The sequence below is a fragment of the Trichosurus vulpecula genome, chromosome 4 (assembly GCF_011100635.1).
Source record: "Trichosurus vulpecula isolate mTriVul1 chromosome 4, mTriVul1.pri, whole genome shotgun sequence".
Lineage (NCBI taxonomy): Eukaryota > Metazoa > Chordata > Mammalia > Diprotodontia > Phalangeridae > Trichosurus > Trichosurus vulpecula.
Window position 1 is genome coordinate 74,727,453 of NC_050576.1, and position 16,660 is coordinate 74,744,112.

General features: G+C 36.3%; 1 protein-coding gene across 1 annotated transcript in view; it reads left to right on the forward strand.

Annotated features, from left to right (window-relative positions):
* Window positions 1–16,660, forward strand: part of CEP350 (centrosomal protein 350) — a 179,924-nt gene that overhangs the window by 69,480 nt on the left and 93,784 nt on the right. Inside the window, exons 13-18 of the mRNA XM_036756981.1 lie at window positions 1,513–1,663; window positions 2,786–2,925; window positions 10,328–10,514; window positions 14,163–14,383; window positions 15,325–15,488; window positions 15,799–15,909. Coding sequence (XP_036612876.1) covers window positions 1,513–1,663; window positions 2,786–2,925; window positions 10,328–10,514; window positions 14,163–14,383; window positions 15,325–15,488; window positions 15,799–15,909 — 974 coding nt within the window. The remainder of the gene's footprint in view (window positions 1–1,512; window positions 1,664–2,785; window positions 2,926–10,327; window positions 10,515–14,162; window positions 14,384–15,324; window positions 15,489–15,798; window positions 15,910–16,660) is intronic.

Genomic DNA, 16,660 nt, shown 5'->3' on the forward strand with positions numbered 1-16,660 from the left:
TAAGGGGTTTTTCAGCTTGTCTTTTTGAGTTGCCATATTTTCCAGAAACACTGGACCCAGAGTATGCAGGAGGCCCTGAATGTGTAAAGGACAAAGCACCCCCTCCCCCCCACCTCCCTGCCCCAGGTGACATAATGTGTTGTTTGCATCCCAAGCTGGATTCCCTGTGTGTCCTTGAGAGTCAAGAGAGGAGCCAGTTAGTCTGCACTAGGCTGAAAAATAGCTTGTGCAGCTAGGACCCTTGTAGATAAGCAGATCATCCTGTTTTCATAGTCTAACAGTTCTCAAGAGGGAGGGGTTTTGTCCTTTTCCCACCTTTACTGCACTTTTCCTCCTCCCATGTCTTCACCTAAAGGTGAAGATTTCTGGTACCTCCTCTTCCCTTTGTCTTGCTGTCATAAAAATGCAAATTTCCATATGGACTGCAAACTCTCTGGGTTCCACATGCATGTTCATTTCTCTTACAATAAACTTAGTTTTCATGTAAGTTTTGTGAAGTTGTGATTGCCTATTGGCTCTCAAGGTCCTTTTAAAGGATCTGCTCTAGGTGATGTCTTCTCTACCTGGATTTCCATCTAACCCTTGCTGACATGCCTACAGAATTTCCCACCTCTAATTTAATGTGTGCTTTGTGGGAGCTATCACTGCATCCTGGGTAGCTTTTGCTACTTGCATTTATTTTAGAATTCAGTAGTGGTGAGAATACTGAACTAGGATTCAAAAGATCTCAGTTATCTAGTCATACTGTTACTTCTTAAGCACTTTGTGATCTCTGGGCTGCTATTTTCTCAGTGTAAAATAAAAGAATTGGACTAGATGCTCTCTGAGCTTCTTTCTAGGTCTAATATTCTTTGAATATTTGAAAGCCATTATTTTCTGTGCTTGGGTGAGTTTGTGTCCTCTGTTGCTTTGCTTTTGTTAAGTATTCTTCCAGGAAGGTAACTGATGTTAATGGTTTAAAGTTGTTCTTATGTTGTTGTTTTTTAAAATTTTTCTTAAATTTAAAAATAAAACAATGCTAGATGTAGTATGTGATTTTTATTCTAAGAATACTAATTTCAATAACAGCTATGATAATAATGCATTTTATTTAGTGTTTATATAGCATCTGTTGTATGCCAGACACTGTATCAAGTGCTTTATAAATATTATTTCATTTGATCTTCACAACAACCTTGAGAGACAGATGTTGTTGTTATCCCCACTTTGGTGTTATTATTATTCCTATTTCACAGTTGAGAAAATGAGGCAAACATTAAATGACTTGTCCAAGGTTACACAACTAGGAAGTGTCTGAGGCTGGGTATGAATTTAGTTCTTCCTGACTCCATGTGTAAAACTCTGGTTACTTACCACCTAGCCTCATTTCCTTATAGCCCTCCTGTTGCCATGGATCCATTTTGAAAACCATTTTTGTTAGTTCGAAAGTTTGAGTTACTTGGAGAGAATCTTCATAGTTGAGGAATGCCTGTGATTCGTATTTACTCCATCTTGATAATATCTTTTTGACAGGTTTTGAAGACATGTTGGATAAAGGATCACCAGTGTTACGACCTTTACTTCCTATTACAACCCCTGCAGGCAGTATTTCATATGAAGATGATTTTGTATCCTCTCCAGCAAATGGAACATTGACAGAAAAAAAATCTGCTTATGAACCTATGTAAGACTATTTCGAGAGTATGAATTGAAATATGAAAAAGAAAATTACGTAAGAGTAATGGTTTGAAAATTAGTCAGATTTACTTTTCAAAATTAGTTATATTGGTAGGTCTAAAGGGTGCTAAAGGGTGCCACGGAGTAACTATTCATGGAAAAACAGCAAAATTGAATTTCTGTGCTCAACATGTTGGCTCTCTACTGTAATCCTTAACACTGTGGCAGGCTGAGACTGGTAGATCTCTTAAGTTGAGAGTTCTGATCCTACAGTAAGCTAAAGATGACTAGGTATTCTTATGGTATGCTTATGGTAAGCTTCCCAGAGGGGCGAATTGGCCCAGGTCAGAAAAACAGAGCAGGCCGAAACTTCTGTGTTGATTGGTATTGAGATTCAGCTCGTGAGTGGCCACTGCACTTACAGCCTAGGGGACATAGGAAGACACAATGTCCCAAAACAAATAAACTAAAAAGTTGAATTTCTGTGATAAGAGTTTGGGTAGATAAGATTCTTGTTTCACTTTCTTTTGATTTGCTACAAAAATTTTTCTCCCCATTAATTTATCATTATGTGATTTACTTGTCATATTCAGCAGCAGTCTGTTTTTTGTAGGCTGTTGCTCAGAACACAAAATTAAAGAAATTATCAATCAAAATTGTTAAATAATGGTTATTAAGATTATTGTAGAGAGAACTGCAAAGAAAATGTGTAAAACTGAACTTTTTAATGAGATCATATTTCTAAAAAGGCTATTTTGCATAGCAGTGATATGCTATTGTTGATAAATATATGGTTAAATGTATTATACCCCTAGATTAAAATAGATTCTGTTATCATAGTAGTGAAAGAGCTTATTAGTGGGGGAAAAGTGGTTAACTCCTACAATCTGAATTTGATTTCTGTTATGCCATAATGCCTTAGGTATAGATGGCTTCCTTTACTTAGGAAAGGTTGAGGCATAGTGATTGTAAGACAATAAAAAAAGAAGTAAAATGCGTCTTTCCTTGATTTCAGTCCTTTCTATAGGCTAAATGGAATGTGTGTACATGTTTGTTTAGTTTGTAATGTGTGAATACTTAATGGCATTTTTTCTTATTTTTTAAAACAATATTATCCATTTTATTATAGTATCAGTAGTAGCAATTCAAGCATTCAGGAAGAGCCTTCTAGCAGGAAATCCCAACATTCAGCAGGGACTCAGTCTGCCACATCATCTCGTTCATCTACTTCTTCCAAAGGAAAAAAAGGAAGAAAGGAAAAGAAAGAATGTAAGTGCTCTACATTTGTAGAGAGCACCTTATACTTTTTGATAATTCTTATACATCCTTTATTTCTGTATAAGGAAATAAGGAAAAGTCAGAAATGTAAAAGTCCAGTAAGGAAAGGATCGGATTCTTAGTGCTATTTCCTACTATTTTTAAAAAAAATGCATTTTCAAATATTTAATCACTTTCTTAAGCATGTGTTAATTTTTTTAATAAGGCATTGGTATAATTATCTCAGTAGTGAACCTTTTTAACAGAATGTCCTTTGTTACAACTAAAACTTTAAGAAATGCCTTTTATAATATTAATACAATAACTAATGCTTTATCTATGATTTAATCTGAGAAATGAATTGTTGTTGTTTACTTGTAATAAGAAAACATACTTAGTGTTTCAATGTTCATAAAATAATAATAACAGACATTTCTGTAACACTTTAAGCATTGCAAAGTGCTTTGCATAGATTGTTTAATTTGATTAAATCACAGAATTGGAGAAACCTCAGAAGTTAACAGAGTTATTGAATATATCTCATATCCAGACATGTATTCCCTCTATGATCTGCTAGACCAAATGTCCATCTAGCATCCTTTTGAAGAATTCCAGGATTAATGAATCCACTACTCTTTGAAGTAGTCAGTTTCACTTTAAGACAGTTTGATTGTTATGTTTTTTCTTATGCTAAGTCTAAGTCCATCTCTAGCTTCCTTTTTGCTGAGGTTCTGTTTTCTGGTGACAAGCAAAGCCAAATCTACATTCCTTCTTTATTCATTCAAATACTTGACATCTGTCATGTCTCTACAAAGTCTTTTCTTCTACATTGTAGAATCTTTATGTGGCATGATCTGTTCTCTTGATGTCCTGGTTTTTCTTTCTTGGACATCCTCTAATTTATTAAGGTACTTTCTGAAACGTAGTGCTCAGAACGCATTCTGACCACCTAAGGTGTAGAGTACAGTGAAGCTGTTATTTTCCTTACTTTGAATGTTGAACTTCTCTTACTTCAATTTAAGATCACTTTAGCTTTTTTGGTTTCCATGTTACACTGTTGATTTATATTGATCGTGTCTGAACTTTGGAGTTGATTTTTTTTTAACCTGCATGTAAGACTTTATATTTACTCAGACATTTCATTGGATTTATGATCTCATCAACATAGGTATTCCCTCCATTGATACAGATCGTAATCCATCCATGTCTGACTAGCCTGTGCAACTCTTACCTAGCTTCTGTTATTCATTTACCACAGAGGACTTACTCATCATGACATCACATGTACACAAGTAGAGCATTTCTTTATCTCTTGCTCATGCCAGTTTATGCTTCTTTCTGGTCGTACATTTCTCTGACTTTTTTTACATCTTTTTTCCAAGTTTACAATGTGTTGCATTCTGCTTATGCCTTTACTCTTTTTCTACATTGTCGTTCAGGAGATCCTCAACTTTAATTTTTAGGGGGATTTTGCTATGTTAATTTCTATCTTAATTGATTTTGGTCTATTGTTATACATAAAGATCTTTTTGATTTTTGGCTATTACTCAATGATATAATAATCTGATATAATAATCCTCAGCTTAGTATCTCCAAACATTCAGTAAAGGTAGCACTTAATCCTATTTTCAAGTCATTGACAGGAGCAGTGACATCTCTGAGGCATCTGAAACTTCCACCTAGGTTGACAAATGATCCATTGATCAGTCTTTAGATTATCATTCAACAATTTATAAATCCACTTAACTGTACTATTTATTTAGCTTATACCTTTCAATTTTCGCCCCAAAGTACATAATGAGATATTTTGCAAAATACCAGCTTGAAATCCAGATACATTTTCTCTGCAACATTCTCTTGATTTATCAATCTTTCAACTCTGTCAGAAAAAGAAATGAGAATATTCAGGCATTATTTGTTCTTGAAGAGCCTATGTGGACTTAGTCATCATAAATATCCTTTTAATAATATGTTCAACAGTTTTGCCTTAAATTAATGTCATGTTTACTACAGTTTGTAGAACCTTTTTTAAACATTGGAACATTTGCCTGTTTTCAGGCCTGTGACCCTTCTCCTATTCTCTGCATTATTTTTATAGATCATTAGTTCAGCAATGAAATTTGCCAGTTCTTTTAATTCCATAGGATGTAGTTTATCTGGAATTGGTACTTTGAAGTCATTGAAGACACTCTGGTGTTGTCCTTCCATTTTCTTCCTTATTTTGTGTTTCAACATCCTACTAGTCATTTTTGTTCTGTCCTTCTCAGGCCTGAGATCATTATCCTTGGAAGAGAAAACAAGGCCTCAGTTTCCTCATCTGTTAAATGAAGAAGGAAATGGCCAAGATAACCACAAATGGGGTTATAAAGAGTTGGACACAACTGAAACGACTGAACAGCAACAAGAAGTTTTGCATTGGGCAGCTAGCTTGCATAGAGTCTAGAGTGCCAGTCCTGGAGGCGGGAAGACTCACCTTCCTGAGTTCAACTCTGGCCTCAGACACTTACTAACTTTGTGACCCTGGGCAAGTCACTTCACCCTGTTTGCCTCAGTTTCCTCATCTGTAAAATGGGCTAGAGAAGAAAATGACAAACCACTCCAGTATCATTGCCAAGAAAACCCCAAATGAGGTCACAAAGAGTTGGACATTACTGAACCAACTGAACAAGTTTTGCATTCTTTCTGTCATCTGTTATGATCACATCCAGCTTGAGCATTGATTCCTTCCCCTCCTTAACCTTTCTCTTGCTTCCAACATAGCTAAAAAGCCCTCTTTTTCTTGCTTTTAAAATTCATTGCTAGTGTGTCAGTTTCACTGAACTTTAAAAATTTCTAACACTGTTCTTGTAGGTGTGTATCACATTTATACATTTATATTCATCAGTTACTTGCCTTTGTTTCTATCTCCTGTTAATATTTTTTAAAAATTTAAGTTGGTTGATGATTTCCTTTTATGTTCACCTTAGCGGGCTTAGTCTATTTAAAAACTCCTACTTTTCTTCCTCGCTATACTCATATGAATTTGTGTCTTCAGAATTAAAGGCTTCCCAACTCCCTTGAAGCAGATTCCTCTGTAGAATTTTAGGCTATGAGATCCTTTATCTGAACACCTTCTGAAATTTGAATCTTTGTAAATATTGGAATACCATATAACTGTGAGCTATTATAATAATAATAATTATTATTACAGACTCACAATTTTAGAGATAGAAGGATCTTACATCTACTCTCTTTGTTTTATAGATATGAAAACTAAGACACAGACAAGTGATTAAGAGAGAACCTGAGTTAATGGCAAAGCTGAGACTAAAACTTAGTCCTACTTATTTCTCATTCATTATTCGTTTCAGACTACCAGTACTTAAAAAATCAGGTTAAGAAATGAGAAGCAGGCAGTGTTGCATAGGGAAGAATACATAAGGCGTCAGGGGATCTGAATTTGGATACTAGTTGTGATCTTTGGCAAACTACAACCTTTCAGAGGCCCATCCAACAATCAACCAACATTTATTAAACACCTCTTATGTGCTCGGTATTATTCTAGGGGCTAGGATACAAAGACAACCTCCCAAAGGAGGTTATATTCTATCAGGAAAGACAACAGGTATCTCTATAAGTATATGCAAAGTAGACCCAAAATAGATACAAAATGATTTAGGGGGAACAGAAGTTGGGAGGATTAAGAAGGGATTCATGTAGAAGGTGATGCCTGAGCTGAGTCTTTAAAGGAAATGAGAGATTCTAACAGGTGGAGATGATGAGAAGAACATTCCAGCCATTGCCCAGCAAGGAGACAGGAAATGGAGTGCTATATGTAAGGAGCATTGAGAACGCCAGTTTTACTGGACCATAAATTATGTACTTGCATCACCTACCTCAAAGTGTTGTTCTGAGGAAATAAACCTTAAAACATTATGTAAATGTGAGTTATTATCAGGGCATCAGCCAGAGGAAATCTGAAGTTCTTTCTTGCTCTGACATTCTGTTATTTTATGACTTTAAAAGAAAGGCATTTATAGATATCACCAATATAAAGATTAAATGGAATCTTAAACATTCTTTCTTATATGATATGTAACTATACAAATATACTGTGTCCCAAATCTTTAATGAGTTGCATGTCTAATAATGTCTAAAAAGCTCCTACTACTCTTTGTGAATTTCAGCCCTTGTTTCATCAGTTTCCGTGATCTGCATAAATGCCTTTTGGAATAATTACGTCTTGCATATAAATATGAATCTTTAGTCTCTTATCATTTTGCCAGTTATACTCTACCAAGCCTCCCTCCCACCATTTTCCACCTTAGCTCCTACACAAGTTGTATTGAATGAAGGTGGAGAAAATCATACAACTCTCCTGACTGGGTCCACTATACGAATTTACGTTAGTAACCTCAACTGGGACGTCACTGCCAGTAGGCAATCAGTCCTTCTATACCTGCCTTATCAGCTCCCTCTCCTACTCTCCACAACAATTCTTCCAAATGTTTTCATCCCTTCTCAAACCTCCCATGACTCTCTTCCCCCACCATCTCAGCTGAGAATCTTGCCCTATATTTTACAGAAAAAAAATTGAGGCCATTCACTGTGAGCTCCCCCTTTTCCCCTCTTCCTCATATCCTATTGCTCAGGAGCCTTTTGCTATTATGTCATCCTCAGCCCCTTTACTCCTTACCAGGGCTAACCTTTCTACCTACTTGAACAATCCCATTCTATTCCTATTCCTCCAACAGATTGCCTTCTCTGTTATCCTTACTCGTTTTCAATTTCTCCTTGTTTCCTGGCTTCTCCCCTGCTGTCTACAAACATTTCTGTGTCTCCTACATCAACCCTCATTTCATTTTTCCATCCCCATTAAGTATTGTCTTATATCTCTTCTACCTTCTATAGCTAAATTCCTTGAAAAGTCTGTCTTACAGTAAATGCTTCCGCTATCTGTCATCTCACTGTCTTTTTATCATTCCATTGAAACTGCTCTCTTCAAAGTTACTGATGATCTCTTAATTGCCAAAAGTAGTGGCCTTTTCTTAGTCCTAATACTTCTCAAAGCCTCTGTAGCTTTTGACACTTTAATCACTCTTTCCTTCTTGATAATCTCTTCTCTCTAGACACCACTCTCTCCTAGTTCTCCTCCTACCTATCTGACCTCTTCTTAGTCTCCTTTGCTGGATCCTTATCCAGGTCACATCCTCTAACCTTAGGTGTCCCACAGGCTTCTGTCCTGGACCCTCTTCTCTTCCCCCTTTATGTTACTCCATTTGGTGCTCTCATCAGCCCATCTTTATGCTTATGATTCTCCAGTATACCTTACTTGCCCCAGCCTCTCTGTTGACCTCCAATTTCACATCTCCAACTGCCTTTTCAGATATCTCAGGTTGGATGTCTGGTAGACATCTTGCCCAAAACAGAACTCATTATCTTTCCCTCTACCCTTCCTCCTCCTCTTCCCTGTTACTGTATAGGGTGATACCATCCTCCCAATTCCTCATGCTCACAAACTAGGAGTCATCCCTTGATTTCTCATTATCTCTCATTCCCTGATATCTAATCTGTTGCCTAGACCTGTCAATTTCACCTTTGCAGCATCTTTCAAATATGCCTTTCCTCTGTCACGGCCACTACCCTGATATTGGCCTATGTTGGCCTATATCATCTTATGCTTAGCCCTAAACTGTTGCAATAGTCTGTTGGTAGGTATGCCTGTCCCATTCCAATTCTTCCTCCGTTCAGCCACTAAAGTGATTTTCTTAAAGCACAGGTCCGGTTATTTCACACTCCATACTTAACTTCAGCAGCTCTTTATCACCTCCAAGATCAAATACCAAATCTACTGTTTGGCATTCAAAGCCCTTTATAACTTAGTCCCTTCCAACTTTTCTATTCTTATTTATTACTCTTTTCTATGTGTTCTTCAGGCCAGTGACACAGACCTCCTGTCTGTTTCACAAGACATTCCATCTCTCAGCTCTGGGCATTTTCTCTGGATGTCCTCCATACCTAGAAGACTCTCTTTCTTTACCTCTGTTTACTGTCTTCCATGACATCTTCTAAGTCCCATTTTTTACAGGAAGCCTTTCTGAACTCTTAATTCTAGTACCTTTCCTCTGTTAATTATTTCCTATTTATCCTCAACATAGCTTGCTTGTTTGTAATTGTTTACATGTTGTCTCACCCATTAGATTGTAAGCTGTTCAAAGGCAAGGACTGTCTTTTTTTCAATGTTTTAATTTTAACTTTTTTTTTTAAATTTTGAGTTGCAGATTCTCTCTCTTCTACCCTCTCCCACACCTACTGATAAGGCAAGCAATAAGGTATCAATTATACTTGCGAAATCATGCAAAAGATATTTCCGTATTAGCCATATTTACAAAAAAAGTAAGAAAATTTACAGAATGTGAGAAAAATGTACTTCAGTTTGCATTCAGTTCATCATTTCTCTCTCTGGAGGTGAATAGCATTTTTTCATCATGAGTTCTTTGGAATTTTCTTGGATCATTGTGTTGTTCAGTGTAGCCAGGTCTTTCACAATTGATCATCATCGTGACATTGCTGTTACTGTTCAAGATGATCTCCCATTCCTTTTCATTTCACTTTCAGTCAGTTTATATAGTTCCTGCAATGTTTTTCTGAAACCACCTCCCTCATCATTTCTTATAGCACAAAAGTACTCTATCACAATCAAATGCCAGAACTTGTTAATCCATTCTCCAATTGATGAACATCCCCCTAGTTTCCAATTCTTTGTTACCACAAAAAGAGCTGCTATAAATAGGTTTTGTAGTCTTTTTCTCTTTCTTTTGGTCTCTTTAGGATACAGACCTAATACTGGTATTACACAATTTTATAGCCTTTTGGGCATAGTTCCACATTGTTTTCCATAGTGGTTGAACCAGTTCACTATTCCACCAGGAGTTCATTAGTGTATCTGTTTTTGCAAGGACTGTCTTTTGTCTCTTTTTCTATCCCTAGAGCTTAGCATGATGCTTGTCACATATTCGGTCCTTAATAAATATTTATTAAATTGATTTTTATAACTACTTAGTGTTGTGTTATTAATGACATTTGCTATTAATAACTGATATTTAAATTATTTATATTTTGTAAAGTGTTTATATATACATATACATACACACACGCACACATACACATTATTATATATAATTTGAGCCTCATAACAACCATATGAAGTAAACATCACAAGTATTATTATCCCAGTTTTCCATAAGAGAAAACTGAGACTCAGGTTAAATGAATTTCCCAGGGTCACAGAAGTGCTAAATGTCAGAGGAGGGATTGAACCCTAGGGATTCTCCGTCTTTATCTTGACTTCAGATCTAATTCTCTATCCACTATTACTTGCTGGCATTTTTATATTGACAGTTGGATCCTTGCTTACAAGTATTTTGTATTTCAGGGTTAGCATCATTTACTGGTGGTGCTCAAAACATTCTGCGTGAAGAAGAAAGAACACAGTCTAGTTCAGATCGTGGGTCTCACAAGGGAAAGAAGCCTGTGACTAGTAGCAAAATTCCCGTTAATGATTATGAACAGTATTCTGATACTGATAGCACTTTGGAAAATCTTTCTGGGCAATCTATGAGGTAAAGATTATTTTTTATATTTAATTTATATATTATTAAAGCTTAGTGCTATCCTATCATTTACTTTACAAATAAGAAACCTTGAGATAATTTTCAGCTTGGCACAGTCCTTCCTATTAGGCGTGTTGCAAAATCATGTGCTTTTTCCTCTTTTGTAATCTTTTGAATTTACTCTCTCCTGTTTATCCTTACAGTCATAACCTTATTCTGTTCATCTTTTAATTAGCCTGTTAGAAACCTCCTCATCAGATTCCCTGTCACAGTACTATTTGTTTCTAGTCACTTCTATTATAATGTAGAATCTTCTACTTTGAGGTTACCTTCCATCTACTCTGTATATATCTTACATTAATGCCTTTGTAGAAAACACAAAGCTGGCAGTGAATAATACATGTTGAATGACGTATTCTGTCCTCTTTTAGGGATTTGAACATATCCAAATCTCCAAAATATTCTGGATATCCAAAACATTTGGAAATCTCCAAAAAGATTTTGAGAAAGAAAGCATTGTATTGAATTCATTAGATGAAATTTAATGAAGATAAATATAAGATCTTACATGAATTCAACAAATTGACGTTGAAAGCATAAGAAGTGTAATACGCAGTTTGTCTGAAAAAGTTCTGAGGGTTTTTACTGGAAGCTGAATGTGAGTTAACAGTGTGCTATGGCAGCCAAGAACTAGAATGTGATCTTGGACTGAATTGAAAAAAGCATAGTTTCTAGGAATAAGGAGGTAGTAGTCTCTCTGTCTTTTGCCCTGGGTGGACCACATGTGTAGTGTTGTCATTTTGTAATTGTAAAGATTTTCATGTGGAAAAGGAATTAGACTGGTTCTGGTTAGCCCAGAAGGCAGAACTCAGAGCATTAAATGGGAGTTACAAGAGGCAAATTAATGCCTGATACAAAGAATTATTTTCTGACAGTTTCAGCTATCCAGAAATGTAATTGGATGCTTCAGGAACTAGTGGGTACCTCCTCACTGCTACTCTGCCCTTTAGCAACTCTATATTCTTTAGGTCTGATTGTTATATTCTTTTAGCCTCTTTGCAGAATACTGCTTATGCCAAACGTGATTTCCCCCTTCCAGATCATTAAGCATTTTAAACAGTTTCTGCAACATCACCTCCTTAAATTTCCTAAGGTGATTGGAAGAAAATGACTGGTTTCTCTTTGTTCCTGTTGTATGAGTTGTGTCTTCCCTGTTTACATCCATTTGGAACTCTATGAAATATAATCAAATGTTCTTTGAAAAACTGCTGTAAACTCTTCTAGTAGAAGCCACACGAATGTCGTTTTGGCAAATAATGGCTCCTGGCTTGGGAAGAGACAGATGAGTTCTAGAGTGCTATTATTTAGTATAGAAAAGGGTGTTTTCTATGGTGGAAATCTAAAGGGAGAATAGAAGCTTGGTGGAAGTCAATTTAAAGATAAATCTTTTTGTTTATCTACTGAATTGAAATTATTTAACTAGTGTTAACTAGTTAATATTGTTCCTTCATGAAGAGAAAATTAAGTTCACTGAAAATATGTGAGTACCTCTCGTGGCATTAATTCTATTCAGAAACTAGACATACAGATACATTTTCATGTATATATTCATGATTGTTGTAAAGTGTAACACATAATTTTATTTATGTCTTATTTGTGAGTTATTCCTAGCTGCTTTGTGAATCAAATGAGACTTGTTTACTTAGTGCATCTGAAAAATTTTAGCTGCTATTGTACTTTAGTTAAGTCTTTTTTGTTTTTCAGTCATTTTTCAGTCATGTCCAACTCTTTGTGACTCCATTTTGGGGTTTTCATGGCGAAGATCCTGGAGTGGTTTGCCATTTACTTCTCCAACTCATTTTACAGATGAGGAACTGAGGCAAACAGGGTTAAGTGACTTGCTTAGGGTCACGATCACACAGCTAATAAATGTCTGAGGCCAGATTTGAGTTCATGAAGATGAGTCTTCCTTATTCCAAGCCCAGTGTTCTAGCTATTGTGCCACCCAATTGCCCCAGTTAAGTCTTTAGATGATTTTATAAAAAGTTTTAAAAGGAATTTTCAAAATACTTTTTAGTTTTGCAAAAATTGAATGGAATAGTGTATGCATCATTAGGAAAACAAATGCTTTAGGAAACAAGTATGTATAAAAGAGAGCATGGTTTAGAGATAGAGTTAAAATACTGCTTAAGAATATGGGTAAAATTAAAACAACAGGGAATCTTCTTAGCATGCTATTTTTTAAAAAATTAATTTCTGGCTTTCAACACTTGCTTTTTATAAGATTTTGAGTTCTAAATCTGCCCCCCCCCCCCACCAGACATGCAGTCTGATACAGACTCTACATGTTTGAGCATATTAAACATACAGGGTGTTTCTAAAGTCTGAACACATAGGAAATGTGGAGTTATTGCATCAAGTTCATGTGAATCTTGCAAAAGTACATCAACCTTTGCATCACAAATGATGGAAATCATATTGAAGATGTTATTTGTTAATATTCCAATTAAATAAAATGTGGTTGAAAATTTCATTTATTTCATTTCTAGAAAATATGCATTTTTTGCCTATCTGTCCAGACTTAAGGAACACCCTGTATTTCCACATTAGTCATGTTGTAAAAGAAGAATCAGAACAAATGGGAACAACCGTGAAAAAAAAACAAAACAAAAAGTAACATAAGAAAGAGAATAGTGTACTTCGATCTGCATTCAGACTCCATAGATCTTTTCTCTGGACATGGATGGCATTTTCTGTCATGTGTCTTTTGGAATTGTATTAGATCATTGCATTGATGGGAAGAGCTAAGTCTATCAGAGTTGGTCATCATATAGTGTTGCTGTTACTGTGTATAATATTCTCCTGGTTCTGCTCATTTCATTTAGTGTAAGTTCATGTAAGTCTTTCCAGGTTTTTCTGAAATCTGCCTGCTCATCATTTCTTATAGAACAATAGTATTCCATTACATTCATATACCACAACTTGTTCAACCATTCCGCAGCTGATGAGCATCCCCTCAGTTTCCAGTTCTTTGCCATCACAAAAAGAGCATGCTATTCTTTATTGGAGAAATCTTGATATTTTTATTGTATTAGTGTTTTTAAATTTATCCTTTTGTGGATTGCTCATCTTTTCATTTTATGTATCAGTCTTTTAATTGGTATTTAAAAGAAAATATATTGAGGCCTTTGGTTTAACACTAGATTGATTGTTAGCAAATACTCAAAATGAACTTCTGTATAAGGAAGGATAGCACCTGTATGTTGTAGGAAAAAAAATAAGAGTTTCAACATCAAACGCTAGATTCCCCTTTACCTTTGGTCAGTGTCTTCTAAAGTATATGTTAAACAGAAATGAATTATTATACTGTTATGAATTCCCTGAGGCCACCAAGTCAGGACGATCAGATTTCAAGTCCCACCTATTACCCATACTGGGTCTGTGATTCTGGGCAAGTTAGCTCAACCTCTAGAAGCTACCTGGCAAGAGTTCTGATGTGTATGGCAGAGATAGCTTATTTATTTGGAGTCCGCTATACCAATGAAATGACTATTCTGGTAAAGAAGTTATTACTGGCACAAATATTTTTTTTAAAAAGAGCTATCTAATGTCTGATCTCAAAGTACTACTTTGTTTTAGCTTAAAAAAATTCTTTAGTCTCTCGTCAGATAAGGGAAGATCGCAGAGAACTCCAACTTCTCCCTTGTCTCCAAGCTCCCAGAGACTTTCACAGTTTGACCTTCCAGCAAACTCAGTGGAGAGGACTAGATCCCCAGCAGTCTTGCCTCCAACACCATCGGTATTCAAACCCAATGCTGCCTTCTCTGACATGAATGTAGCAGGTAGTAAGGCAACAGCAGGAACACCTTCAACCCCAGGCAAGTGTATTTCATACAATTGTAACTTTTTATATAAAACATGAGTTTGAACTTTCCTTTACTTTCAAGTCAGAAAAAACTACTTTTCCTGTTGAATGACAGAAAAATATTTTTTAAGTGAAGATTAATTCTGTTTGGGTATATTGTTTGAAAATCATCTAAGAGAGATAATAGTTTTGTTTTACTTAGTGCCCCAGAAGGCAAAACCAAGACCAACGGGCAAATGTTACAAGGACATAGATTTAAGCCCTGTGTAAATGAATACTCCTTAACAATTCAAGCTGTCCAGTCATGAAATTGGCTGGTTTGGAAAGGAATGAGGTCTCTGGGTGACCACATGGGGGTATGAGAGAGGGACTTATAACTCAGCATTGTCTTGATTTGGTGACATCTGAGTTTTCTACCATCTCTAAGATTCTGTTATTCTATAAGTATTTTTGAAAGACTGAACATAAATTCTGTAATATTAACCTAAATATTGAAGAGAAGAAGGATTCAAGAGGGACTAGAAGCTTTTCCAGTAAAATTTGCCAAGAACTTGAAATTCCTGTGTTTTTTTTTTCATGTCCCTAGCATTGACATATTAAAATTTATGGCAAGGTTTATAATTACCAAATTCAGAGAAAACAGAAAATTGTTTTATGACTCTTACAATGGGAATTGGGAAAAGCAGCCTGCTGTAGTGGAGACAGCCATGGAGTCAGAAAATCCATTCTTCTGACTCATCTCCAGGCTCGCCTGACCTCTTAGTGTGCTAGATAACCCTCTCAAGACTATCAGTTGCAAAAGATCTGTATTGGTAAAGAGATTCTCTCCTTGGGTAGTGCTTTACGCTGCTGAAATCACAGGTCTGATCCAAACCAATTTTTTTTTAATTTATAAATTTTAATTTAGAAATAGTTGCTGTGAACTTTCTACATTTGTCTCTTGTGATCTTTCAGGTGCGATGCGCTTTTCTCCTGCTGGTCTTCAGCACCGTATGACAGCAGAGCTTAGCTACTTAAGTGCTATCGAGGAATCTGTACGCCAGCTGACAGATGTAGAAAGAGTTCGAGGCATATCACTGGCCCAGCAGGAGACTGTCTCCTTGGCTCAGATCCTAAAGGTATCCATAATGGTTCCTTTCTATTTTCTTTCCCTCTGTTTTCATCTCTCTCAAGCAGTATTATAGATGCATTGAATCATCTTTTACTGTACCACACTTTTCTAGTGTGTAGCCAGCTTGCTATATACATCATAATCAGTCCTATAAACATCAGCACGTAGATTTTTTTAAAATGAAGCTTAAAGATAGAGTATTTTTAAACAAGTCTCTGATGAAATAGCAAATCCTTGATGTGTTCACATATTAGGAGTAAGTCTGTTATAGTTATTATCTGTATTATAACACATATTTGACTCAATGTTACATACAGGCACAGCAGCAGCGTCATGAACGAGACCTGGCACTTTTGAAGTTGAAGGCTGAACATGAGGCCCTGGAAAGTCAGAGACAGCTGGAGGAGGCCCGGCACAAAGCTGCGCAGGTGATGTTAGTTATTATGGACATGTCCATCCCTCTTCTTCCTTTACCTTGTCAGTATTGTAGCAAGCGGGGAAACAAGTCCATGTTAAGACTTCAAGCTTCACCAAGTCCCTAAAGCTAGGACTCTTAGGGAATCTTGGGATCCCCACCCTAGAGCCCAGCTTGCTTTGTTCTCTTCCTCATGAAATTGCTTTGTATCATTTTGTATACCTTTTGTGTTTACAAAATAAAGAGAGAGGCAATATGATGGAGTGTATGGAGAGCTGGCATCCTAAGCTGGGAAGACCTAGTTTAAGACCTACCTCTGATCCATCCTGGCTGTGGGACCCTGGGCAGATCACTTAACCTCTAAGGGCTCCAAGAATCTGAGCTGCAGAGATGGCACTGATCTGCCTTGGTAGAGGGAATTTCCTCACCTGGGAGTTCCCTGTACCAGTGAAAGCACAAACCTAGTCCTTATTCCTATTTATTTATGTACATGTTGTGTCCTCCCTACTTCTAGTAGACTGTAGAAAGCTTCTTGAGGGCAAGGACTGTTTCATTAAGGCCTTTGTATTTCCATTTCCTACCTTAGTGTGTTAGACATAGTAGATATTTAATAAATGTTTGTTGTTGAATTGAAGAATTGATTCTGTAGATTCATTCATAGGAAGGGCTTTAAAAACTGTTTTGTTTTTTCTTTTACTGGAAAGTTCCTGGGGCTTGGAACTATATTCCCCAAAGAAAGCCTCATTGTTAACTTAAGAAGATCT